The 27,051-nt window shown below is 52.3% G+C and overlaps 2 protein-coding genes across 2 annotated transcripts in view; one reads left to right on the top strand and one right to left on the bottom strand.

Moving 5' to 3' along the window:
• Positions 1–901: 901 nt before the first annotated feature.
• Positions 902–9,986, bottom strand: C8H8orf90 (chromosome 8 C8orf90 homolog). Its single transcript, XM_073018421.1, has 2 exons — positions 4,632–9,986; positions 902–1,415 (listed from the first exon to the last, which is right to left on the bottom strand). Exons 1-2 carry the CDS (start codon positions 4,891–4,893, stop codon positions 916–918), a joined length of 762 nt encoding a protein of 253 aa, XP_072874522.1. The 5' UTR covers positions 4,894–9,986; the 3' UTR covers positions 902–915.
• Positions 9,987–10,083: 97 nt separating this feature from the next.
• LOC103237517 (maestro heat-like repeat family member 5) overlaps positions 10,084–27,051 on the top strand; it is a 77,067-nt gene continuing 60,099 nt past the window's right edge. The window contains exons 1-4 of the mRNA XM_008001659.3: positions 10,084–12,642; positions 22,863–23,044; positions 23,877–24,022; positions 24,423–24,551. Coding sequence (XP_007999850.3) covers positions 12,563–12,642; positions 22,863–23,044; positions 23,877–24,022; positions 24,423–24,551 — 537 coding nt within the window. The 5' untranslated portion in view covers positions 10,084–12,562. The remainder of the gene's footprint in view (positions 12,643–22,862; positions 23,045–23,876; positions 24,023–24,422; positions 24,552–27,051) is intronic.

The following is a 27,051-nucleotide window of genomic DNA, read 5'->3' as shown; positions in this document are numbered from 1 at the left end:
GATTCCACCTGCACTTGGTGTGGTCTCCCCTGCACGCCTGGGTTCCAAGCTCCCCAGCACGAGACTAGGGCAGCTCTCCAAAAGACCACTGGGCCTCCCTGCTTGGTGTTCTGTGGGGAGGGGGAGGAGGAGGCCACCGGGCTCATGCAGTTTTTCCGCTCTGCCACCAGCCAGCCACAGCAGAGCCAGGCCTCTGGCAGGGGTTTGTCACCTGCAGAGGAAGGTGGCCCAGGGCAGAGGCCAGGTCATTGCTGGCCACGCTGGGCTCAGCAAACTCTCTCAGCCCCGCACGGGGGAAGCAGGAGGCAGCCCCTCCCCAGGGACCAGGAACGGGGAGGCAGCAAGTGAGGAGCAGGTGCCTCGTGGTGCCCCCTCCTTTGCGTCCCTCTGCCCCACGCATGCTCTCCACTCCTTTCTTTCCTCTTCCTCTGCTCTGCTGCGTCGCCCTTCTCCCACCCCCCACCCCCAGCCTGCTGCCCTCTATCATGGGAAACGGGAAAGCTGCCAGACTTGGTGTCTGCACATGGGGAACTAAATCCTAGCTGTTTCCTGGAGGCATGGGGCCTTGGTATGCTGGTCTGTGGAATGGGGACGCTAGTCCCCACCGTAGAGCTGTGGGGAGGGTCCCAGGGCGTGGGTACGGAGGGTGGAGGCCCGGTCCCTCACCCAGCGTACCCAGGTCCTCCTCCCTCTGAAGAAGGCCTGCCTGCCTCACCGTTTCCATTGCGAATGTGTTCGCTGTACCTTCGGAGCCATGCGGCTTCCCAGTACCGCTGCTGCCCGGCCTGGCCCGGTGTCCCAGTTGGGCTCCTGGTCCACCGCCCCACCGCCCCACCTCCCCACAGGGCCCAGCCGCCCAGGCCTGTCGGAGTGTGTGCAGAAAAGCGCCGGGCGCGGGAGAGCTGGGGAAACTATTTATTTATTCTGTTCGTTCTCAGGGCAGCGGCGGGGCCTGGGCCAGCCTGGGGGTGCGGTCGCCGGAAGCGCTGGCCTCGGGCTCCGGGAAGGCGGCGGCGGGGCCGGGCAGCAGCAGGACGAGGCCGGGCCCGGACCCCGCGCGCGGGCGTAGCTCAGGGCCAGCCGCTCCAGGCGCCGCTTGCGCATCGCTGCCTGGGCGGTGGCGTGCAGGGGCCGCAGCAGCACTGGGGGCGAAGCGCCCGGGCCGCGCAGCAGGAAGTCGAAGTCTGCGCGGTCGCGGGGGTCGTAGAAGAGCGGCCCGCAGGCGGGGTCGGGCCCGGGCGGCCAGGCGAACGGGAAGGGCAGCGTGAAGTCCTCGGTGAGCACGCGGATGGCGAAGTCGTCCTGCTTGCCCAGCGCGCGGTAGGCGCGCCCGATGCCGCGGAAATGCGCCTCCCAGAGCTGCGCGTCCCCGCCGTAGATGTCCGGGAAGGCGGGCTCCGGGGGCGCCGCGGGACCTGCGGGCAGAGGGGACAGTGAACGTCCGGCAGGGCCGGGAGCGGCCCGCACAGGCGAGAGGCGAGGAGGCCGGGCGCGAAGAGAGGTGGCCAGTCTGGAAGGAGCCGCCAAATGAGCTCGAAAGGCAGAGCTGGTGACAGCCAGGGCCACCTGGTGATGAGGCGAGGCCGGGCCCTGCATTTCTGAGGAACAGCATCAGCAAACCATGAAGAGGGGGAGGTCCTGGGTGTACGGAAGGGGACGCTCACTAAGTGCTATTTGGGAAGAGCGTTCCCAATGGGGAGCGTTCCCAATGCAGAGTTTGGCCAGCGTGACCGTGTGGAGACTGAGTGAGCTTGGGATGTTGAGGTTCTCCCTGAAGGCAGTGGCCAGCTTGGGGCAGAAGGTGAAGCGGTGACTCTCAGTTGAAAGTTGATCCAGCCGCTGTGCAGAGAATGGACTTTGGGGGCCCAGCTTCAAGGTCTGGTCAGAGCCAGGGGAGGACAAGATGAACATGAGGATGGGAAAACACCACCTGGGAGAGGCTGCAGGGCCAAATCACCAGGCCTTGTAGACCAAGATGGGGAGGAGCCTGCGGGGACAGCCTGGCTCCCTGCCTGGACACAGCTGACCCTGGGATCCAGAGGGAGGTGCGACCCCAGGAGGGACAGGAGGTGGAAGGGGAGTTTGGTTTTGGCTCAGTCATGCCACCCTTCAGCCTATCCGTGGTCCCCAGAAGGCACCCAGGTTGCTGGCCCATGGTCCACACCCTGCCCAAGTCTAGGCCCTCCATTCAGGAGAGACCCCTACATTCCTTCTTTCTTTCTTTCATTCAGCAAATGTGCTTAGCTGTGGGGATACTGAAGTGAGCAAAGCAGCCATGGGACCTCACTTGGGCACACAGTCCAGGGAGGAATGTTGTCAGGCCCCAGGTGGATGCAGGAGTGAGACCAGGCAGCTCCCTGGGGATGGCCACACCGGGAGGCCAGGAGGTGGGAATGGATGAATATGACCATGAATTGTCAGATCCTTCTCCCAACACCCTTGGGAGGGGTAACAATATTCAGTCTGTTTTACTGGTGGGTATACAGACCCAGAGAAGTCATACGCAGATGCCGAACTGAAGTCCTGGGCTAGGCAATCACTTTCCACTATGCCATGCCCCTGGTTCAAGGGCCTTTTGATTAAGAGTCTCTTCCCTCTGCACAAATATTCACTGAGCACCTACTGTGTGCCAGGCAGGCTCTGTTCGAACCATCAGCTACAGCCATGAGCAGCACAGATGTGGGGGTCCTTCCACCTGTCAGGGCCTGGGCTAATCTTTCACCTTCCATGAGCCTCTGAAAATGGAACCAACCAACCCTGTTCTGCTGCCCTTGCAGATGAGATGACATTGACCAGCCTGTTTGATCAATGGGAAGTACTTTCCTAAATCAGCACCGTGGACAGCGCTACACTGGTGGTGACAGTGGAGCCCTGAGGCATCCTGCTCACACGGAGCCTGGACTGCTCTGCTTGTAGAGGGGTTGAGGCTGGAGATGGACACTGTGGGGGTGATGTTTAAAGCCACAAAACTAGATGAATCACTGAGTGGGTTAGAAAGAGCAGAAGCCCAAGCACAGAGCCTAGAGTCCTCCCTCCTGACCACCAGGTCAAGGAGATGAGGAGCAGCCAGTGAGGGCACCAAGAGGGAGCGGGCAGTGATGGGAGCGTAGGGGCTCTGGAAGCCAAGTGTGGGAGAAGGGACCTGAGCCATGTGCTGCCAGTGCATCACATCAAATGAGGCCCCACAAGTGACCTCGGACTCACCAGCGCAGAGGTCATTGGTGACCCTTGCCAGAGCTGCTTTAGTGAAGCACTGGAAATTAAAACCCCATGAGAGTGGGTTCAAGAGCAAATGAGAGAGGAGAACATGGAGGCAGCCAGGACAAATGACCTTCCTAAGGTTTGGCTCTGAATGAGGAGCAGAGAAGTAGGGCGGGAGCTGGAAGGGAAGTGGGGTCAAGAGACAGGATAAATTGCAGCATGCTTTCATGCCAGTGGGAATGACCTGGGAAAGAGTGGTGTCATGATGCAGGAGAGAGAGGGTGAAGAGTTGCTGGAGTGACAGCGTGAGGTGGGGGATGGAATGGGAGATGCTGAATGCTGCCTTTGGCTGGGAGGAGGGACGGGCATTCATGGGAGCAGGCCAGGATGGACAGTGCCCAGTGCCACAAGTACAGTGGGTGGGCACCTACAAAGTCCTCTTCCAATGGCTTCAGCTTCTCAGGGAAGGAGGGCACAAGGCCAGCAGCACAGTGTGAGGAGAGAGAGGATGGCAGCTCAGAGGGAGAGAAGGTGCAAGGCAGTTGCTAGGTGAGGAGAGGCTGGGCAGACCAGGGAGGGCAGCAGAGCCAGCCTCCTTGCTGCTGTAGGCCTGGCCAAGTGCAGGATGGGTGGATGGGTGAATGGGTGGGTGGGTGGGTGGATAAGTGGGTGGCTGGGTGGATGCATGGATGGGTGGGTGGGTGAATGAGTGGGTAGATGGGTGAATGGAAGGGTGGGTAGATGGGTGGGTGGGTGGATGTATGTATGGATGAATGTGTGGGTGGGTGGGTGGATGGGTGGGTGGGTGAATGGGTGGGTAGATGGGTGAATGGAAGGGTGGGTAGATGGGTGGGTGGATGGATGTATGTATGGATGAATGTGTGGGTGGGTGGATGGATGGGTGGGTGGGTGAATGGGTGGGTGGTTGGGTGGAAGGATGGATGGATGGATGGATGGATGGATGGATGGATGGATGGATGGGTGGGTGGTTGGGTAGATGGATGGATAGGTGGGTGGATGGGTGGATGGATGGGTGAGTGAATGGATGGCTGACTGTCCCTCCCACTGCCTCTGAGATCCAGAGCTGGGTTTTAGAAGAGGCAAGGGCAGGAGAATGATCGGGAAGGGGCCCTAAAGAGTGAGAAGGACCCTGCATGCCTCCAGGTCCATAGGTCCAAAGGCTTCAGGAAGAGAGCCAGCCCCTTCCCTGAGGACTCCAGAGCATCAGAGCATTGGGGAGGGTAGGGAGGAGAAGGAACTTTATGGGGAAGTTTTGATGCCCCCACCCTGGCCCAGCCCCACTGCCACTCTCCTTCATGACCTTGGCAGAGCATCTTCTTCTGGAAGATGGTGAGAGGGCCGCTTCCTGCTCCCACATTCTCAGATCCCCAGGTGCCCTGTCCCCCTTCCCCTCCATTCCCCTCCCTCACCAAGTGTCTCACCTGGAGTGGCTACAGGAGGGGGCAGACCTGCCGGGCTGGGGGTCCCAGGACAGGGGGAAGCCATGCCAGCAGCCCAGAGGGCAGACTTCTGTTTACTTGGCTGCCCAGGAAATGGGCGGGGCCTCCCAGGGGAGGACAGAACCTTGCATTTAAAGGGCCTCCACTCAGGAGTGGGCTGGGGCTGTGGGAGAGGCTGAGTGGGGACCTGTGGGCTCGGTGGCCTCTTGTGCACTAACCTCTCTGTGGACATCACTGCAGCCCCTCACCCAGCACCTTGACCCTCACCTGGACCCTGCAGGGCCACCCTCTGGGCCAGCCTCCCATCCTTAACCCTTCCCATTGCACCCAGCAACCCTCTGAGATCAATCCCCAGTCACATCTGCTCACCTGCCCTGCTCAGGGGCCATGACAACCTGGCACCCAGAGACCACCAGCCTGTCCCACCAGCACTCTTCCTCCTGACTCGCCTCGGGTCAGCCTGGTGTCCACAGCTGCAGCCTGTGAGTGCTTTCAGGGCAGCTGAGGCCTTGATCCAGCCTCAGCTGGCCTATCCCTCCAGACCACGGGGCTCCCACAGGCATTCCCAAAGTCCTCAGAGCCCAGTCAGCAGTCCCCATCTTCAGCAACTCCAGTAGTCCCTGTGAAGTGGGTCAGACCTCGCCCCAGCCACAAAGAGCTCATGAGGATTTCGGTTCCCTCAAAGTGGGATCAAGCGTTGGTGGGGACACGAGACAGAGAAGGGAATGAAGCCTGGGAAGACGCATCCTGGCACAGTTTTACCAGGGATGGCTTCAGAGCTACTTCGCCTGCCTACGAACGGCGGTGGGCTGCTGTGTCCCCAGCAGGTGTGGCCTGCGAGCAGCTTGGCAGCCAGAGATGGCCTCAGGGAAAGAAAGGTAAGTGCTCCCAGGGGCCTGAGCTGGGGCCTGGCTCCTCACAAGGAGAACCCCAGCCACAGACTGGGATATGATCGAGCAGTCAACGCCCCTGGTGTTTGAGTGTCACTCATACCAGGCTCTCTGTTACCATAGCCTCTCGTACAGCAGGGCTGCAACACAGAGCAGGACAGGGCTTGACCAGGGAACAGGGGCCTCCTTCCCTCTCCTGGTCTCTGTATTTCTGCGCCTCCACCTCTCTGTGCAGTTGACTTAAGAGGGTGCCCTTCCCACTCTCCTCTGCAGTGCAACCCTTTCAGGTTCTGGCTCATACTACCTCCTCCAGGAAGCCCACTTGGCCTGCTCTGTACCTTGGAGCCTCCCAGGCCTGGCTGGCACCCCCATCAGAAGTCACCTGTTTGGATGTGGTCCCTCCATTGCCTTCTGTGGGCTCCCATGTGTCCTGGTGATGACCTCAGGCTGCACACGGTCTCATGTCCAGGGCCCTGCCATTCGAGACCACACCCTCTGAGCAGCTTGGGCTCCAGCACCCTCCGCTGAGATTCCTAGGTCAGTGCCAGCCTCAGACTTAGGAAGGCGGGCATGTGGGAGGTAGGGAAGGCCAGGGTTGTCATGGCAAAACCCTGTACCCACTCTGTCTTCCCACCCCCCTGAGAACCCCTCAGAACAGCCCTGGGCCACCTCCTCTGAGCCAGACTTAAAGAAAGGCCTGCCCAGCCCCAGCAGGTGAGCTGGAACCCTTCTCCCCAGATAAGCCACGCCCCATGCTCTCCCCCACCTCCAGCAAGGCTGGGGTGCAGCCAAGCAGATCCAGCAGAGGCCGAGGCTCTGAGTGGGATGCTCGAAACCTGTGGGCTATGCAACCTCCTCCCTTCCCTGAGCCTCGCTGGCCCGTCTGTGAAATGGGGCTGAAGACCTGAGGTGAACAGAGAAATAAATGGGCCTTTGAGAAGGGAAAATACAGTATAACAAAGCTGGAATTCAACCTGCCCTTGGAACATCCCCTCACCCTGGAGGCCTGACTTCATGGCCACCTCATGAGGGGACCTTTGTAGTTGAAGACCCTCCTATCTTATGCGGGGTGGGGCTGGGCCTGGAACCTGCCACAGTGCTGCTCTGAAAGGCACACATGTGTCTCACATTCACTGGTATAAAATGACAGACGTGGAACAGGAAATCGAGCTCCCTGCATTCCGGCATGCATGGCACCTGCACAGTTCCTTCCCGTTATTGTCCTGTGTGACAGCCCCCCAGTGAGGTCACAGTGCTGGGATCGCCCCCACAGGCACAGTGCTCAGGAATGTGGAGTGTGCCTGGGATCTGCCCTCCAGCCATGAGGTCTACGCCCTCTGCTTCTTCCATCCAGGCCCTGAACGCCATCTGTGGTCCCAAGAAGCAGCGTCCCAGTGCCCTATCCAGCTTCCACCCCCAAGCCTTTCCTGAGCCCCTGCTGGGCCAGGCTCTGAGCTGGGCGTGGAGAAGGACGGGAAGGCTGAAGCCCAGCCCTCCCGGCACTTGTAGGCAGGAGTGTACCCAGCTCTCAGACCTCAGAGTCAGCCATGGTGAGTGTAGTCCTGTATTCACATGACCCACATGTGTTTTCCACCTTCCTGTGCTCCAGCCAGATGCCCCCTGACACCAATTCTCAAGGCAGGCGCAAGTCAACTTCAGCTCAGCCTGGTGGGCTGCGGCTGAGCGATGGTCCTGAATGACGGCTCGGCTATCAATATCATTGTGTGACTGCGAGAGGAAGAAACAGTTCATCCTGACATGCTCATTCTGCCGACCGCCACCGAGCACCTCCTGGGGACCTCGCCCTAGCTGGCTAGTGGCCTCTAAACCAAGCTGTGTCAGTCAGGGAGACATCTAAGCTATTGTAACAAAGCACCCCCAAATACAGTGGCTAAAACAAGACAGAACGTTTGTCTCCCTCCTGCAACAGTCCAGCCAGTGCTGGCCTCGAGGGCAGCTCTGCTCCTTGGGGACACTCAGGGGCCCAGGCTCTTTGGCCTGCAGCTCTGCCCTCACCCAGGGGTGGGTGTCCTCATCTGCAAGACTGAGGTGCAGTGGCACGTACTGCATCCCAGCCCAGGAGGGGCAAAGGCAGTCATGGGCTGACAGCTTCCTATGGAGAACACAAGGAGACACTGCCCACACCACTTCTCAAATTCCAGGGCTGAGGATTTTGTCTTGTGGTCCCCCTTGGCTGCAAGAGAGGCTGGGACGTGCCATCCACTCCTGGCTGGCCATGTGCCCAGCATCTGGAGGGACAACCTTCCTTTGGCGGCAAGAATGAAACCGACCCAACGCATCTCAGTGTGGGCTCCCCTGCAGCCGAGAGTGTGCACTTCCTGGAGCTGCTGTAACTAATTACCACCAGCCTGGGTTAAAGTCACATCCCTGGGCCAAAACCAAGGAGCCAGCAGGGCCACGCTTGCCCCAGAGGCTATGGTGGAGCCTTCCTCACCTCCGCCGGAAGCTGGTGGCTGCCTCCCTCCAACCTCTGCCTCCGGGGCCTCACAGCCTCCTTTCTGTCTGTAGTCAAACCTGCCTCTGCCTCCCTCTTGTAAGGCCACACATGATTGCATTGGGGGACCACCTGGATAATAATGTCCCTAAAGATTCTTAATTTCATCACAGCTACAATGTCCTTTTTTCCCATAAAAAGTAACAAGTACAGGTTCCGGGCATGAGAACATTGATACTTTGGGGGCATTTCTTCTGCCTACCAGGCAGATCCCAAGGCAGTAACTCAGGGCAGGCGTGTTCTTGGGACGTGATCCCAGGAAACACCGTGGGATGGGGGAGGAAGAGAGACTCAGAAGGTGGGAAGCCGGAATGGCGTTGTCAAGCACCCAGCATCCTGGAAGCCACCGGGGCGTGATCTCACTGGGTCACCCCATCAGAGGGGTAGGGCTGAGCTGTCTGTCCCTGCCCCCAAATCACAGGTCAAGGCTGCTCCCAGGAAAGCTGGATTCCCTGGTAGCTTCAGCAGTGGCCAGAGATCCCCCCAGAGAGAGAAACACAGGTGATGGCAGGTGAAGAATAGGAATGACGAGAGCCCAAGTGCGGGGTGAGGGGGCAAGAGTATCTGCGCTCAGCCCACCCTCTGGAGCCTGTTGACTGTAAACTGGGAGGGCAACAGAGAGAAACCCAGACGGAAATGCCGTTAGGAAAGGGAAATTTGCAGGGAGCTCTGACAGTATCAAGGTGGGCGGGGGACACTCTGTGTCCATTCTGTGATCTGAGATGGCCTCTCAGGGAATGACGCTGAAGCAGGGGCTAGGTGGGCCTTAGGAGCAGTGTGTGCAAAGGTCCTGTGGCAGGAAAAGCCCCAGCCCCTAAGGACCATGAAACATCAGCCCAGGAGGCCTGTGGCTGGTGAGCAGTGAGCCGAGAGGAGGCCGAGGGCACTGGCGAGACAGGGGAAATGTGGGGGACGTGTAGGAGCCAGCCCCTTTCTCCTGCCTGGGGCCATGGCCCGACATTCCTTCCTCTGCCATCAGCATTACCCCCTGCCCCCAGCAGCTTCCCCACTACACACTGGCCTTTGCTTTCTCCTCCAGCAGATCAGGAAGGCCCCGCCTTCCTGAGGGACAGAGAAGGGTGTCCGGCAGAGGAAGCCTATTGGTGGAGGCATGCAGGCCCCAGGCCCCAGGCCCCAGGTGGTGGCTGCCTACGGAGAAGGGAGAGCAGGCTTGGCTGGCCTCCCCAGAAAGGCCCCTCCCAGCGCTCCCCCCGCCAGGAGTTATTTTTAAAATCTCATTTTCAGAAAGCGGAGGAGAAAACCTCTTTCTTTTGCCTTTTCTCTACTCTTTTTTCTGTGAAAGTGTAGGAGCGGGTGTGGAGGAGGAGGGGAGCCCTGGAAGGCGAGGAGGAGCCCCTGGGCAGTGTCCCAGCTTGTGGACCCGGGCCTGCTGCTGACCGGGGCTGCCCCACCCTGCCAGTGGGACCCTCCTTGGGCAATCTTGGCATAGGGAATCACCCATCTGCAGGACGGGGACCCGCCCAGGGCTGGGAGGTGAGCACTGTCTCTGCCCCCCAAGGGGGGCCTCAGTCCATCCCTGCTGTGCTCCTGAGAGCAGCAAGGCTCAGAGAGGACAGACACTCCCTCAGGCGGGAGCGCAGAGCCCTGGCAAGAGCCCGGAGCCCCGCCAGGCCACAGCTGCTAGGGAAGGGCCAACCTTGAGGCCCTGCAGCCCCACTTGGGGATCCCAGCGCTACTGCTAGAGGCTGAGTGGGGAGTGCTCAGTGGTGGCTGTTTTTGTTTTTCTGTGGTAAGAACACTTAACATGAGATCTATGCACTTAACAAACATTTAAGTGTGCAGTGCAGCTTCGTTAACTATAGGTGCAACGTGGCACAGCAGACTTCTGCAACGTATCTTCACTGAGACTTATCCCCATTCAGCAGCAATGCCTCCTTTCCCCTTCCCCCCTACCCCCTGCCCTGGGAACCACCATTTTACTCTCTGCTTCTGACTTTGACTCTTAGATTCCATGTAGAAGCAGAATCAAGCAGAATTGGCCTTTCTGGGTCTGGCTTTATTGAATGAAATCCTCCAGGTTTATTCACGTTGTCTCATATGGCAGGTTTCCTTCTTTTTAAAGGCTAATATTCCATTGTGTGTATATACCACATTTTCTTTCTTCATTCATCTGACCAGAGACGCTGCAGGGTTTCCATATCTTGGCTATCTTGCAACAAAGCCGCAGCCATCATGGGAGTGCAGCTATATCTTCAAGATCCTGGTTCCATTTCCTTTGGCTGTAACCCAGTAGAGGGATTGCTGGATCAGATGGCAGGTCTATCTTTAGTTTTCCGAGGAACCTCCGTGCTGTTTCCTATATTGGTTGCACCATTTTACATTCCCACCAACAGGGTACAAGGCTTCCCTTTCTCCACACCCCGGCCAACCCTTGCCATCTTGTCTTTTTGATGCCAGCCATGCTAACAGGTGCAAGGCGATCTCACTGTGGCTTTGATTTGCATGTCCTGGTGATTAGTGATGGGCACCTTTTTATATACCAGTTGATTATTTGTCGTCTTTGGATAAATGTCAACTTATTACCCACTTTTTCATTGGCTGATTGGGTTTTCTGCTCTTGAGTGACAGCAGTTCCTTATAGATCTTGGATGTTAACCCCTTATCAGAGAGAGGGTTTGCAAATATTTCCTCCCATTCCACAGGCTGCCTTTTCATTTTGTTGTTTCCTTCGCTGTGCAGAAGCTTTTGAGTTTGGTGTCGTCCCACTTGTCTATTTTTGCTTTTTCGCCTGTGCTTTGGCTTCATATCCAAAAAATCATTGCCAAGACCCATGTCAAACAGCATTTCCCCTGTTTTCCTCTAGGAGTTTTACAGCTTCAGGCCTTACGTTTACGTCTTCTGTGGGGGTGTCCACTGGTCAAACAGGGCCACTGTCTCCTGGGAAGGGAACTTCAGGGAGTCAGGCCTTGAGGCAGCAGCCAGGGGAACTGGTAGTGGGACCCAGCTGAACGAGGGGCATGGGTGTCCACCTGGCCCCTCCTGTCACCTCCAGTCACAGCACAGCCCCCACCGTCCCACCACCCAGTCAGGCCCAGCATGATTGAACAAACCATATCGAGAATAAATGCTATGGGAGCCCAAAGAAATCAGGGATGGCTTCCCCAAGGAGGTGACCTGGGTGGGAGTCTCCAAGGACAGATACGAAAGGGCAAAAACGCTCTTTCTTTAGGAAAGTGTGGGGTAGGGCACATTCCAGGAGGAAAGCACTGCACAAAGCCTCAAACCTGGCTGCAGCCTAGGAACCCCAGGGAGTTGGGCAGGGACAGAGAGAAGGAGCCTGAGAGGCCAGGGAGCTGCCCCTTCCTCATTGAGTCCGGCCCTTCCTCATTGCAGGCGAATAGCAGGAGGGGGAACGCCCTGTGCAAAGGCTTGGTGGTGGGAGCCACGTGGCGCCCTCAGGCAGTCACTCCTCCCAGGGGTAGTGCCTGCAGCCCCAGGTCTAAGACGGTGGGATGCCAGGCATCCCTTTCTGCGGGTCTCTGGCTGGAGGGAGGGCGCAGCGGGGAGGGCGCGTGGGCTGGGTGGCACGTGTGCCTCTCACAGGCCCCCGGTCCAGGCCGTGCCCTCCCGCCGCGCGAGTCCTGCCTGGGCCCGCAGCGCCATCTGCCGGCCGCACGGGAGGCCGGGTCGCGGAGCCGGCGGCGGGGAGGCGGCGGGTGCCACTGGTCCAGGGGACTCGTCCTCACGCTAGACTTGAATCTAGACACCTGAGTTTGATACTCATTTCCACCACTGATTGCTGTGCGACCAGTCACTGGCTCCTGGCCCTCTCTGAGCTCCGCCCCAATCCCGGGGTAGTGAGCAGGGAGAGGCCCAGGCCGGGAGAGGAGAAAGCGGCCACGCTGACCCTCGGTCCTGCTCCGGTATTGCAGATGGAGAGGAGTGCACCGTGAGGTACGGCGAGGTTCCCGGGCACGCGGTCAGCAGAGAGGGGGCTGGATTTGATTCAGGACAGCCTGCCCAGCCCCACAGGCTGAGCTCCCAGGCTGTCCCCGCTCCTGGTTCCTTCCACTGGAGAGGATCCCAGAGGAGTCAAGCATCAGCACCCAGAGGGGAGCCCAGCACATCGCAGGTGTTCAGACTCAGGCCCAGAGGGGAAGTCACAGCTCCAGCCCCGGGACCTGTCACCTGCACAGGGACCTGGACTTAGCAAACAAATAGCCCAGGCCAGAGCATCCATGGGTCTCCCAGGAGACAACTGAGGCCCAGAGAAGGAAGGGGAAGGGCCGGGACCCCTTGAGGACACACGTCTGAGCACGCACACACAAACACAGGCACACACGCACGCCTGCTGTCCCCACAACACAGACCCTAGAAAGGATGCTGTGGACACTGGAACCATTGTGACCTCAGGGGTGAGGTCAGGCCTGCCAGGGCGGGGGAGGGTCAGTGCCAGAGACAGGGCCAGCCCACAGGCGTGAGGCCAGAGCTAGTGGTGGGTTCCTGTGGGTCTGCACTGCACCCCAACCAGAACAATGGACGGGCAGTGTTCTGAAAGGCCACATAGCCACACCCCGACGGGTAGAATGTCGTCAGCCGTGTCCCAAAACTCCAGGTCAGCTCAGCACTAGCAGGGACCCTCTGACCCCTCACCAGTACTCAGCCTTATCTGTCAGGGGAGCCTCCCTGTAGGCCATCCAGGGGCCCCTGTGCTGAGGAAGGAGGGTCCTGCCCCCAGAAGCAGCCTGCCAGGGTTGGAGTGGGGATCAGGTTGGAGGAGAGGAGGCCAGGAGAGCGGAAGCTTAAACTGGAGCGAGGGCCTTGCCCACATAGCCTGCACTTGTGAGGGCCAGAGGGACCGTGGCCTGTGTCGCCAGCAGTGCCTGCAGGCTCTGTGAACGGGTCAGTGACTGGATGGACAGACAGTCCACCTGTTTCTCTGAGCCTCGGCTTCTATTCAGCACAGTGGAGATGATACCACAGCCAGTGTTTCTGCAGAGATTTAAGGGACATGAATAAAGGAAGGTTCCTCCACAGCCTTCCAGGGTCCCCAGGGCGCCCCAGTGTCCCAGGGACCTGGACAGACACAAAGGGCATCTCTACCTTCCTGTGTCTGACAGGCAAGTCAGAGCTGTCTGGCCCCCAGCCCAGAGCCCCACCTGCCCCCTCTATGGGGACCCAAAGCAGGTTCTGCTGCGCAGACACTCATCCACCCGGGCTGGGGCCCACAGCCAAGCCATGGGGTCAGAGTAGGCTTCCCAGTTGCAATCCACGCTGGTGAATATTCTGGGAGTGTCTCGGTACCTGCCTGTGAACTCAGGCATTTCCAGCCCTCGCAGTCCCGGTTTGAATGTTGTCAGGCCTCCCTTCTCTGCCATAGCTTCTGTTGCTAAGCCGAGAGTGCTCCTCTGCAGATGTTTGCTAATAGTGTGTTCACATCGTTTTTCTATCTTTAAAAATACATTTAACTCTGGAAGCCACAGGGGCTGTGATGTGGGTTTGGAGGGGCAAGGTACGGGCCTCGCTGGTGCCTGCGGCCCATGCTGTGACTGCTGCTATGCCTGGGGGAAGCCGGGCTCTAGCTCCAACAGGATCCTCACTCCCACTCCCAGAGTCGGCCCCAGCCAGGTTTGTCTGGAAAGTCACCCTTTCCAGGATGAGGGAACTGGCTAGTTTTTGGAGAGGCCACAGGAAGGAAGTGGGTTCTAGAAGGAGTAAACTGTGTGTTGACCTCTCAAGGTCAAGACGGCAGGGTTTGAGGGCCTCCCCAGAGCTGCCCTGGCCCTGAGATGCCAAGAGATGTCAGAACATGTGATCTCCAGGACGCAGGCTCTGGAGCTCTTCCTACTGCAAAGCTCAGATGTGCAGAAATGCAGCTTCTCAGGCAACCCCAACCTTATGATGCAGTTATGGGATGGAGAAGACTGGTGGGTATCTTCCTACACCCCTGGCAAGGGGACAGAAAGAAAGGAGGAGAAGGAGACATGCTCTGGGCAGAGGGGCCAGGGAAGCAGAGCCTCACAGGGTCCACCAGAAGGCATTTGGGAAGCTGGATCTGGTGTGATGATTGACAGACTGGATCCTGGAGAGGTGGGAGGGCTGTCACAGTGCCATGTCCAAGGTCAGGACTGGGCCGGTGGTGGCTCTGGATACATCCCCTGCTATGAAGCACTCCATTCATTCCACCAGTATGTGCTAGGCACCTGCTGTGTGGACCAGGTGTTCTAGGTGTCAGGGATACTGCTGTGAACAAAAGAGATAAAGACCCTGTCCTCATGCCTTACCTTCCAGGTAGGGAGACTGCCAGTGAGACCAGAAGCAGGAAAGTAAACGATATGATGTTACAGGGCGAAAAGTGACATTGAAAAAAGAGAGGATGGGGAGGAGGAAGTGTGGGGTTAGGATTTTAAATCAGTTCTTCAAGAAGGTGACAATTGAGCAAAGACTAAAATCAGGTGAGGGACTGAGCCAGGCAGCCATCTGGAGGAAGGGTGTTCCCCAGACGGAAGGAGTGGCCACGCAAAGGTCCAGAGGTAAACGTGCACCCGGTGGTGGGAGCGCCCCACCGCCGCGGTGGAATCAGCAAGCGAGAGCAGAAGGAAATAAGGGCAGAGAGACCACTTTTGTTCTTCTGTGTCTTTTTTCTTTTCAATTACAGTATGTTTACAGATGATAAAATTCACTATTTTTAGCTTATAGCTCTCAAATTTTGATAAATATATATAGTCATGGACCCACCATCACAAACAAAATATGGCAGTGGGTGCATGACTCCCCGACAGCTCCGCCTCCCAGACACTCCCTCTTGTCCCTCGGAGGTGAACTCTCTCCAACTCCCAGCCCCTGGGAACCACTGACCTGCTCTCTGTCTGTAGTTTCACCTTTTTCAGAATGTCATAAAAGTGAAATGACACCACATGTAGCTTGTGGAGTCTGGTTTCCCTCCTGGAGCATCCATGTTTTCGTGTTCATCAGTGATTCACCTCTCTTGTTGCTGAGTAACTTTACTGTGAATGTGACATGGTTTGTTTATGCATTCCCAGGGTGAAGGACATTTGGATTATTTCCATGTGGACATATCATAAATAAAGCCAGTATAAATGTTTGTGTATATATTTTAGTCAGTAGTCATTTCACTTGAGTGAATGCCTAGGAGTGGGTAGCTGAGCTGTTTGGTAAGTGTACATTGACTTTATTAGCAAATACCAGGCTACCTTCCAAGAGGGCTATGGCACTGTGCATTCCCACTAGCAATGCATGGAAGCCCAGAGCTATTCTGCAACCTCACCAGCACTTGGTATTTCCAGTGTCTCTGATTTTAGCCGTTTTAGTAGATGTGTGGTGATAGTTCACTGTGGTGTTAGTTGGTTTCCCTCGTGAGGAATGAGTGCTTTTCAGGTGCTTCTTTGCCATCCGTCTGCCTCCTCTGAAGCCTTGTCCCAGTCTCCTGCCTGTGTTTTCTTAGGCTGCTTTGCTTTGTTTTGTTTTGAGAGTTATTTCCATATTCTGGAGATAGTCCCTTATCAGATATGTGATTTGCAAATACTGCCTCCAAGTCTACAGCTGCTCATTTCTTAATGCATATCCCTTAATCTAAATAAAAGAGAGGGGGACCAGGTGCAGTGGCTCATGCCTATAATCTCATCACTTTGGCAGGCGGAAGCAGGAGGATCATTTCAGCCCAGGAGTTCAAGACCAGCCTGAGCAATATACAGAGACCCTGCCTCTACAGTAAAAAAATAAAAATAAAATAGGCAGACAAGGTGGCTTGCAACTGTAATCCTAGCTACTTGGGAGGCTGAGGCAGCATCATCTCTTGAGCCTCGGAGTTCGAGGCTACAATGAACGAGCTATGATTGTGCCACTGCACTCTAGCCTAGGCAGCTTTCTCTCTAGAAAACAAAAATAAAATAAAGACAGAGGGGATCTCTAAAAGAAAATGATATTTATTCAAGAATAGGCATTGCAATAGTAATACGTGTGCCATAGTAAACCACATGCCTATTCAAGGCTGGGGCAAGGGTAAGTTTTTAAAGGCAAAATTAAAATGATTGATTACATAAGTTGCTCTGAAATAATAATTCTTGGCTACAAGGGTCAATAACAAGGGTGGGGTGAGTCCTAGGTTGGAAAGACAGTTTTCTGGGTAGACAACCTCTCAGAAGTATTTGTGTGTGTGTGTGTAAGGTTGCAATTGGCCTTTGTGCAAGGTTGTGGGTTTTGCAGAGTCTTTTGTGATAGTTCTTGCTGTCAGGCATTTGTGCATGAGAACCATTCCTTTATGGTTTCCTCCAGCCCCATTTATCAGAGTTTTAACACAGTGACTCCATTTTGATTCCAACAAGTTTCACATATCTTTCAAAAAGCAGAAGTTTTAAATTTTTATGAAATCAAATTTATCATTTCTTCTTTTATATAGTGCTTTTGGTGTCACATCTAAGAAATCTTTGTCTAACCCAAGATCATAAAGATTTCCTCCTATATTTTCTTCTGAAAGTTTTAGAAGTTTAGGTCTTACTTTTGGGTCTTTTTGATCTTTTTGAGTAAATTTTTACATATGATTTGAGGAATGGATTAGGGGTTATTTTTTGCATGTGTCTACCCAATTATTTCAGCACCATCTGTTGAATGCTTTTTTAATAGAGTTGCTCTTGCACCCTTATCAAAAATCAGCTGAAGCCAGGCACAGTGGTATGCATCTATAGCCCCAACTACTCAGGAGGCTGAGGCAGGAGAATTGCTTGAGCCCAGGAGTTCAAGACTGCAGTGAGCTATGACCACACCACTATACTCCAGCCTGAGCAACAGAGTGAGACCCTATCTCTAAACAAAACAAAACAAAAAGAATCAATTGACCTTATATGTGTGGGCCTTTTTCTGGAATCCATGTTCTGTTACACATATTTATATTTATGTGCTTCTATCAATATTACATTGCCTTGATTACTATAGCTTTACAATAAGTTTTGACATTGGTAATGGTCCTCCAATTTGGTTCTCCTTCAAAATCATTTTGACTCTCCTAGTTTCTTTACCTTCCCATATGAATTTTAGAAACAGCTTGTTGGTAACTACCAAAAAAAAATTCCTGCTGGGGTTTTTATTGAAATTGCATTGAATATTTAGATAAAGTTAGAAAAAATTAACATCTCAACAATATTGAGTCTTCCAATCCATGAACATGGTATATCTATTTATCTTCTTGATTTATTTCATCAATATTTTGTAGTTTACAGTATATAGACCTTGCAATTGTTGTTAGATTTATGCCTAAATAACTCATGATTTTTGGTGCTAGTGTACATGGTACCTTTTTTATTTCAGTTCCCAATTGTTCATTGCCAGTATGCATAAATATGAATACTTTTTATTGACCTTACAATTTGTAAATTTGCTGAACTTATTTTTTAGTTCTAGTAGGCTTTTCTGTAGATTTGGAATTTTCCACTTGTATAATAATGCCTTCTACGAATAAAAATATTCGTAGAATATTTTTTGCCTTATTCCCAGTCATGTGGAAAAATATTCAGCCTTTCACCATAAAGTATGATATTATAGATACTCTTTATCAGCTTGAGGAAGTTTTCTTAGTTCCTATGTTTATTTTTGAATAGATGTTTAGTTTCACCAAATGTTCCTCTGCATCTATCGAGATCGTTATATTTTCTTTCCTCAGTCAGTCATAGTGAATTACATTGACTGATTTTCAAAATATTCAGCTAGCCTTGTATTCCCAGGATAAGCCCCGCTAGGAGATGATGGATAAGCTTTTCTGTATACTTTGAATTGTTTTGTTAAGAAAGTTTGTGTCTGTTCATGGAAGGTATTAGGCTGTAGTTTTCTTTATTTCCTAGTTTTAGTGTCAGGTTTTGCCTCATGGAATGGTTGGAAGTGTTCCTTCCTCTTCAATTTTGTGGAAGAGTTTGTAGTATTTGTATTATTTCTTCCTGAAACACTTGATAGAATTCAAGAGTGAAGCCAACACAGCCTAAAATTTTCTTTGTGGGAAAGTTTTCAACTACATATTCAATTTTCATAATATAGGGTTATTCTTGTTATTTAATTCTTGAGTAAGCATTGGTATTTTATGACTTTAAGAAATGCGTCCATTTCATCTATGTCACCAAGTTTATTGGCACAAAGTTATTCAGAATATCCCTTCATTATTCTTTTAATGTCTGTAGAACCTGTAATGATGTACCCACTCTTATTGATGTTAATAATCTGTGTTTTCACTTTTTTGCCCTAATAAATCCTGCTAGTGGTTTATCAATGTTTTCATCTTTTCAAAAAAATCACCTACTGGTTTCATTGATTTTTCTCTATTTTTTGTTATTTTCTATTTCATTAATTTTTGCTCTACTTTTTTTCTTGAGTTTAATATGCTGGGTTTTTTCCTAATTTATTCAGTTACAAGCTGATTTCAGACCTTCATTCTTTTCTAATACAAGTGTTTTAATTTGCTGCACCCCAGGTATTTTGATATGCTGTGTTTTCACTTCTGTTTTGTTCAAGATACCTTTTACTTTCATTACCGTTTATTTCTTCTTTACCTATGGATTATTTAAAAGTATGTTGTTTAGTTTCCCAATACTTAGGTATTTTCCACCTATCTTTTGTTATTGATTTCCAATTTAATTTCATGTGGTCAGATATCATGTTTTGTTGGATCTGAATCTTTTCCAACTTGCTAAGACTTTTTATGGCACAGAATATAGTCTGCGTCGGTAAATGTACCATGTGTATTTGAAAATAAAGTTTATTCTTTTGTGGTTAGAGTTCTATAAATGTCAATTCAGTTATATTGGTTAATAATTGTTTGAGCCTTTTATATTCTTACTGGTTATCTGTCGACTTATTTTATCAGTTATCTATCGATGGGTATTGAAATTTTCAACTAAGATTGTTGACTTGTCTGTTTTTCCTTCTAGCTCTAACTTCTTTGCTTTATGTGTTTTGAAGTTCTGTGACTAGATGCATGAACATTTAAGATTTTTATATCTCCTTGATTAGTGAACTGATTATCTTTATCCCTGTTATTTACTCTAAAATATACTTTGCCTGATATTAATATAACCACACAGTTTTTTATATTTGTGTTAGCATGATATATCGTTTTCCATCCTTTTACTTTTGATTGATTGGTTTCTACTATATTTCAAGTGGATTTTGTATAGGCAATATACACTTGGCTCTTGCTTTTTTATTCAATTTGACAATCTCTGCTATTTGATTGTGGTGCTTTAATCATTTATATTTAATACGACTATTGATATGATTTGGTTTTAGTCTACCATCTTGCAATTTGTTTTCTCTTTGCCTCATCTCTTTTTGTGCAATTTTTTTCTCTTCTTCTGCCTTTATTTGCATTGGGTATTTTTTATGACTCCACTTTCTCTCCTTTGTGGACTTGCTAGCCACACATATTTTGTTTTGTGTCGTTTTATTATTTAGTCATTGCTTTTGGGTTTCTAGTATACATGTCAACTTATCTCGGTCTACCTTCAAGTGAAATTATATCTTCAAGTAAAATTAAAATATAAGCATCTTCCAACATTTTGTTTTCATTTCCCCCTCCTGGCTTTTGTGCTATTATTGTTATATATTTTACTTCTATATTTGTTATAAACCCACAATGCATTATTATTTTTACTTTAAATTTTAAAAATAAAACAATTGGCCGGGCGCGGTGGCTCATGCCTGTAATCCCAGCACTTTGGGAGGCCGAGGCGGGTGGATCACAAGGTCAGGAGATCGAGATCACATGAAACCCCGTCTCTACTAAAAATACAAAAAAAAACTCGCCGGGCGCAGCGGCGGGCGCCTGTAGTCCTAGCTACTCGGGAGGCTGAGGCAGGAGAATAGCGTGAACCCGGGAGATGGAGCTTGCAGTGAGCCGAGATCGCGCCACTGCACTCCAGCCTGGGTGACAGAGCGAGACTCCGTCTCAAAAAATAAATAAATTAATTAAATAAAATAAAATAAATAAATAAATTCTATTTACCTACATTTTTCCCATTTCCAGTGCTCATTATTCTTTTGTGTAGTTTTCTATTTCCAACTGTTGCCATTTTCCTTCTGTCTGGAAGACTTTCTCAAACATTTTTTTGTAGTGCAGGACTCCTGATGATAACTTCTTCTGGTTTTTGTGTACATGAAAAGTGTTTTTATATCACCTTCCGTTTCTAAAGATATTTTCTCTAGGTATGAAATTCCAGCTTGGCAGGTTGTTGTTTCGTTTTGTTTTTTCTTTCAGGGCTTTAAATTGTTGCGCTACTATCTCTTGGCTTGCACTGATTTCAACAAGAACTGTGCTCTCATTTTTCATTCCTTTCATGTGTCTTTTTTCTATGGCTGTTTTTAAGATTTGCTCTTATAATTGGTTTTGGGCAATATTATTTCAATGTGTCTTCATGTAGTTTTCTTTGTATTTCTTTTGCTTGGAATTCATTGAATTTCCTGGATTTATAATTTTCATCAAATTTGTGGATTTATATTTTTCATCAAATTTGTAAAATGTTCAGGTATTATTTCCTCAAATATGTTTTCTTTCCCTTTCCTTTTCCTGTGGGGATGCAAATTGCACATACAAAATGCCATGTGATGTTGTCCCACATCTCACTAACGCTCTGTTTTATTTTTTCCAGTCTTTTTTCTCTATATGTTTCATTTTTGGGTAGTTTCTATTGCTGTGTCTCCAGGTTCACTCATCTTTGCTTCTACATTGTCTAATCTCCTGCTAACCTAGTGTATTCATAATGCGAAATGTATCTTCATTGTTTTATATTTCCCATGTCTCTCCTTACCATGCTCATGTTTTGCTCTACCATGCTGAACAGAGAAATATATTACTAACAGTAATGGCAAAAATCGCAATTACTTTTGCACCAACCTTATAACTGTTTTAATGTCCTTGTCTACTAATTATATCATTTCTGTGTTTGTTTAAATTAATTGATTTTTCTCCTCATTAGGGATTTTTGTTTTGTTTTGTTTTGTTTTGTTTTGTTGTTGTTTCTTTCCATGCCTAGCAAATTTTTTTTCAGATGCTAGACATTGTGAATTTTGCCTTGTTGGGTACTGGATATTCCTGTACTTTTTAAATATTCTTCAGGTTTGTTCTTTAACACAATTTAATTACTTGAAAAGTTTGGTTCCTTTGAGGCTTTGATTTTAAAGCTTTAGTAGGAAGAGCCAAAGCATTGTTGTTTAGGGCAGACTTTTTTCCCCCATTACTGAGGTCATACCATTAACACTCTACCTGATGCCCTGTGAATTACCAGGTTTTCCACTCTTGCTGATGAGAAAAGGAACTCTTCTTAGCCCTGTGTGAGTTCCAAAGATTGTTCCCTCTACTCCTTTTGGAGCTTTGTGGTTTTTTTCCCAAATGTACTGAGCTCAGATGAAGACAGGGAATGCAGGGGATCCCCTGCAAAGCCCCAGAACTCTCTCTCCTCCTTGTGCAGCTCTCTCCTGTGACTCTTCCCAGCAAACTCCAGCCTCTTTGGCTCCCCCAGACTTTCACGTCCACTTCCTCAACTCAGAGAGAGTACTGGGTTTTATTGGGCTCCCCCTCCCCGCACTGCAAACTGGAAACTTCCCAGGCAGCTGGCTGTGGCCATGCTGGGCTCACCTTGCTGATTTTCCATTTTCAGGGATCTTCGTCCTGTGCTGCTGTTGTCTGATGTCTGATAATCATGGTTTTGTATATTTTTCCAATTTTTGAGTTGTTTAAGACAGGAGGGTGAAGCTGGTCCTTGTTATACCCTCATGGATGGAAGCATCAGTGTCTTATATGTCATTTTCAGGACTTTGGGTTTTACTCTGAGTGAAATGGGAGGCATATGGGTGGATTTTGAGTGGCATGATCTGACATGCATCCCTCCCATGGTAGGACAAATGAATGGGTAAAATATTGAGAGACGAACTGTCTTCTGATATACCACAGAATTTACTGATTTGATTTGCTGACTTTACCTCATTCACTGATGCATCTCAGGAGCCTAGAACATGTCCCACCCATGGTAGGCACCTGGGAAGTGGGTACTGAGAGTGAACAAATGAATAAGGTCAGGAAGTGGGTGGAGCAGGAGCCTGTTCCTGCCCCAGGAGCCCACGGGCAGGAGTTGTGATGGGCGACCAGGTTTGGGCCACATCCCTGAATGGAAGGACATGGTCTCTTTTGGCCCCTTACAGCCACTAACACAGCCTGAGATAGTGCTTTCCCCACATTTGCAAGAGAAGAGGAAGGAGAGGAGAAGGCAGAGGCCAGCTTAGAGGAAGGGGAGGAGAAGGCAGAGGCCAGCTTAGAGGAAGGGGAGGAGAAGGCAGAGGCCAGCTTAGAGGAAGGAGAGGAGGCCTTCCTTGGAGGCCCCTGCATCCTCCCTTGCTCTGTTCTCACTGCTCCTGCAGCTCCCCTGCTCCCCTCAGGGACTTCCCCAGTGATGTCTGGGTGACCGGAGCAGTCTCACATGTGGTCAGAATGAGATTGGCTCTCTCGAGTCAAGAGCCTGAGCTAGGGATGCCATACCCTGAACCCTGCAACGTCCCACCAGCCATGTCTGTCTCGAACCCAACCTCAGAGCCTGACACTTGCTGGGAGGTCAGGCCCCACCAGGCCTACAGGTGATGCTGCCTACTCAACAGTGTCCCTGAGGCCTCGAGACTCCTGCCCTCCTCCAAGGGCCCAGCCAGTCCATTGAATGGAAGGACAAACACATGGAAAGATGTAGCTGAGCCCCATGGAAGCCAATGCTGCGCTCAGCACCCCCTGTACTAACGCAGAAATACACACACATTCAGACGCTGACACCCAGGGTCCCTCCTCCATTTCAGAATCTCCCTCCCTGTCTCCACATCCACGAAGGACTCATCTTGCATGAAGGCACCCCAGGACTCTGCCTGCAGGGACAGATGGTCACACCCCAGCACCATCCTGCTTCACAAGTCGCAGAGCAACCAGGCCGCACTGATGCCACAGGAGCACGGGATGTTCATGGTGGAGGCCTACAGTGCAGGTGACTGCCAGCCCTGTGCTCAGACAGGCAGAGGCGGGTCGGCCCAGATGGGGTCAGGCTCCAGCAGACCCCATGTCCCTCCACCAACAGCAGTCCTGAGGGTGACGACCAGAGGGAGTCTCTGCTCCAGGACCTTGAGGGTATCAAGTGGTGCAGATATAGTGAAGCTTTCAGCAGAGAACCCTGCACACACGACTTGGCCTCTTCATGCCTCCTGAAGCACCATCCAAAGCCCAAATGATGCCCCAGCTCACCCTATACCCCACCTCCGCTATCCTCCCATTCCCTTTCATACCTCAGAACCACAGTCCAGGCCTGGCCCCTCCCTTATTCAAACACCATTGAATGACTGGACAGATGGTGAGAGGATAGGATGGATGGGAGGATGGAGGGATGAATTCATGACTGGTTGGGTGGGTGAATAAATTTATGAATAGCTGAATGTTGGGTGGATGGGCAGGTAGATGAATGGAAAGATAGATGAGCAGGTGGATTAGTAGATGGAAGGATGGACAGATGGAACGTGTAGGTGGATGGACAGATGGCTGGATGGACAGGTGGATGAGTGGACGATGGGCAGATGGGAATATGAATGGTGAGTGAGGACATGCTCACGCACCTGCACTCCTGCTCCTTACCTATGTTGAACCCCAGAAAGTCCATTTGGACAGTCAGGAGGTCCTGGACTTCTCATGCATCCATTCCCCAGTTCTCATTTTCGGAGTACTCCTTCCATCCCCAGAGCCACCTCCTGCCCGCCCAGCCTGGCTGCCACGGTGTGAGCTACCCACAGCCCACAGCCTGCTCACACGTGCCTTCTTGCCAACCTTAGCCACCTGCCTCAAGATACTGCAGGACATGAATAGTGCCGACCTCTTCCACTTGAAGTACATCATCAAGAAGATCAAGAACATGGCTCGTGGTTCCCCCAAGCTGGTGATGGAAACCATCCACGACTACTTCATAGACAACCCGGAGGTGGGGACAGCTTGGGCCACTGGGGCAGGCACAGGGGGCAGAGCGGGAGGGTGGGACCCCAAGGTGGGCTCAAACCCTGGATCCTGCCTAGAACAGCTACATGACTTGAGGCAAGTCTCAGTTTCCTCACATGTCAAATGGGCCAAGTGGGGAGGGAGAAACACTGGACCTGCATGCATTGACCACCCTCGGAATGCGCTCATGAGGTGGTGATCCTGACCCTCACAGGTGGAGAAACTAAGGCATAGGGAGGCCAAGGGATTTGCCTGGACTCATAGAACCATGAAGTGGCAGAGATAAATGACTCCTCTCACACCGCTCCCGTCCACGCCCGTGCCCACATCTCCCACACGATCTGACCTGTTCTGTCCCCAAGCCACCGTTGCTCTGCCATCCACAGATCTCCAGCAGGCACAAGTTCCGGCTGTTCCAGACCCTGGAGATGGTCATCAGGGCCAGTGACGTCCTGGAGGAGACCTGGGAGAAAACCTTCATGCAGCTCGCCCTGGAGAACATGACCAAGGCCACGGTGGGCCTCCCCTCCCCCAGCAAGTGGGCCAACCTCCCACGAGTTCTGGGAATGCCAGCAGCTGCCCCAGGGACCCAAGTGATGCTAGGCGTGCCCAGCCTTGTGAAGCTATTTCCATCCAGTGACTCGCGTTCTCACCCCTAGCCCTTCAGCGGGACAATCACACTTTTCCATCTCACTTTCCCATGTCAGGAAGGTGAGGCTCAAGAGAACATTGTTTGTCTGAGGCCAAGGGGCCCATAAGTGGGGGGCCCTCTCCCCCAAGGAGGTCTCTCCCTGCAGCAGGCTATGGCTCCCCTCTGCACCACCTTCCTCACCATTGCATGGCAGCTGCCTGCAGCCCAGCCTCTGGAAGGCCTGCTGCAAGTCTAACCCAGGCTGCAGGCTATAACTCTGCCCTTGGCCTCTACCTCCTGGGTTCTGCTTGATGGAGACTTGGGGGTCTGGACCTGAACTACCCACACTCACCCCACCCCACCCCACCCCACCTGCAGCTTGCAGTCCGAGAGCCGGCCCTGGCCGCCAAGTCTCCACTCCAAGGTGGCTTAGACTGACTAGGCCAGAGCGGCCCCAGGGGACACCTTAATACACACACACCAGGGTGCCCCACGGAGCAGGAGTAGATACCATTTACCCTCCGTGTGGTGCCGAGTCTTAGTTCATGTGATCGCGCAGGAGGCAAAGGCCACTGAAAGTTCTTTAATACTCAAAGCTCTTCCCAAAGCAGGAGGCACAGCACAGTACACCCCACAGGGCCACACAGGCCTGTCCCACACAGGGTCAGGAAGCAGATGAGGGACCATCTATCTGAACATGCCTTCAGGGCCATGGTGGCAGGAAGTAACGAAGTAGAGACATCCCCTAGGAGCTACAGGGACACTGGCAGGTTGGGGGCACTGTAATGGGACTTCCATACTCCCCAAAAGATGTAAGCAGCTTCGGCTGCTCACCTGGCCCTACGATTCAGCAAACTCAAGGAGAGGTTATTAGGAATAACAGACATCAAACAGCCAGCGCAGGGCCTACAAGCATGGCCAATGCACCCTCCACACAGGGGTTTGTGGCCCCATTTACCGATGGAGAGGCTTAGGGACTGGCCTGCAGTCACAGCCCAGCTGGTGGGCGGCAGGTGGGACACGCCCCTGTGCTCCCCCAGAGAAGTGAATGAGGCCACCCTAAGTGTGAGAGACAGAAAAACGGGGAGCAAGGGCCATGTCCACTTAGTCCTTTTTTCCACCTCGTTTCTTTTTCTTTTGGAATCCTAAGCGTGTGTTTGTCACACTGACCGTTGTGAAGTCTATCAGGCATCTCTGCAGTTTACAGATCAACGATCCTAGGCAGCTGGGGTTGGGGAGCAGTGCCCCCAGGGAGGCGAGGGCTTCGGGACACTCTCAGGGGTGTGGTCTGGCCTCAGCCTCTCTGAGGGTGGACAAGACCCCCTGGGGCTTCATGAGGAGGGGCCCTGCACGGAGTCTGGCATGAACGAGGCCAGAACCGTCTACATTTCTGCTTCTGAACACACCGCAGCCCCACTCCAGCCCCCAGAGTAAGTGGACACTTCTGCGGGTCCTACCCACCACCTGGGGCACAGAGGGGCATCAGGCACTGTCACCTAGGTCAGGACCAGCCAAACTCAAACAATCTTCCAGCCCAGCATGGAGCTTGGGGTCAGCAGGGACCAGCCTGGCCCCACACTCCTGTTGCCCTGCCCCGGTGGGGGGACTGTGTTTCCTACACCCTGTCTCCCCTTTCGCGATTTACTCTTAAACCAGACACAGACTTAGGCTTCTTCGAGGCGGCTTCTTGGGCAAGGGCTTTAGGGAAGTAAGATTCTGAGCCTGTGCATTTCCAGAAATCTCTGGATTCGATTTCACACTGGACTGTGGGTTGGCAACCACTGTCCATTGTCCTCTGGCCTTCATGGCTGTCGAGGATCCAGGGTCACTCTGAACCGTGATCCTTCACATGCGACCTGCTGTCTGCTGGGGAGCTCGGGCTGGTGGAGTCTTTGCCCTGCCCATTCCGCGGGAGTGGAATTTGCTCTGGGTCCAGAATTAGCCACCAGGCTTTAAGGTCACGTATCCTTTCCATCTGGCTACCTGAGCCCTTGGTTCCACCGTAGAGTGACCAGGTGAGCCCACTGCTGCCACCCTCACCCAGTTACGTCAGTGTCTCTCTGTCTTCCCTTCTGTGCTCTGAGGATTCCCAGGGAGACGCTCACCTGGGGGCCCTGCCTAGAGATCAGGGTCCCATCCCACGGCAGTCATGCCAGGCCTGGCCTGGAAAGTGAGTATTCCTGGAGCTTACGGGCCTGGCAACCCCTGGACGGAGACACTCATCTGCCCCCTCCAGAGACTGAGACCCCAGACTCTTGCTGGGGTGGGAGAGGGCCGGCTCCCGCCATGTGTGCAGAGTGTGGGAGGTACATCGAGGGACTCAACTACTTCTAAAACCATGTCACCTTTAGTTTCAGCCCCCTCCACTGCCACTCCAGTTCCAG

Source organism: Chlorocebus sabaeus, chromosome 8 (genome assembly GCF_047675955.1).
Source record: "Chlorocebus sabaeus isolate Y175 chromosome 8, mChlSab1.0.hap1, whole genome shotgun sequence".
In the NCBI taxonomy this organism is placed as follows: Eukaryota; Metazoa; Chordata; class Mammalia; order Primates; family Cercopithecidae; genus Chlorocebus; species Chlorocebus sabaeus.
This window is presented reverse-complemented; position numbering and strand designations above follow the sequence as displayed.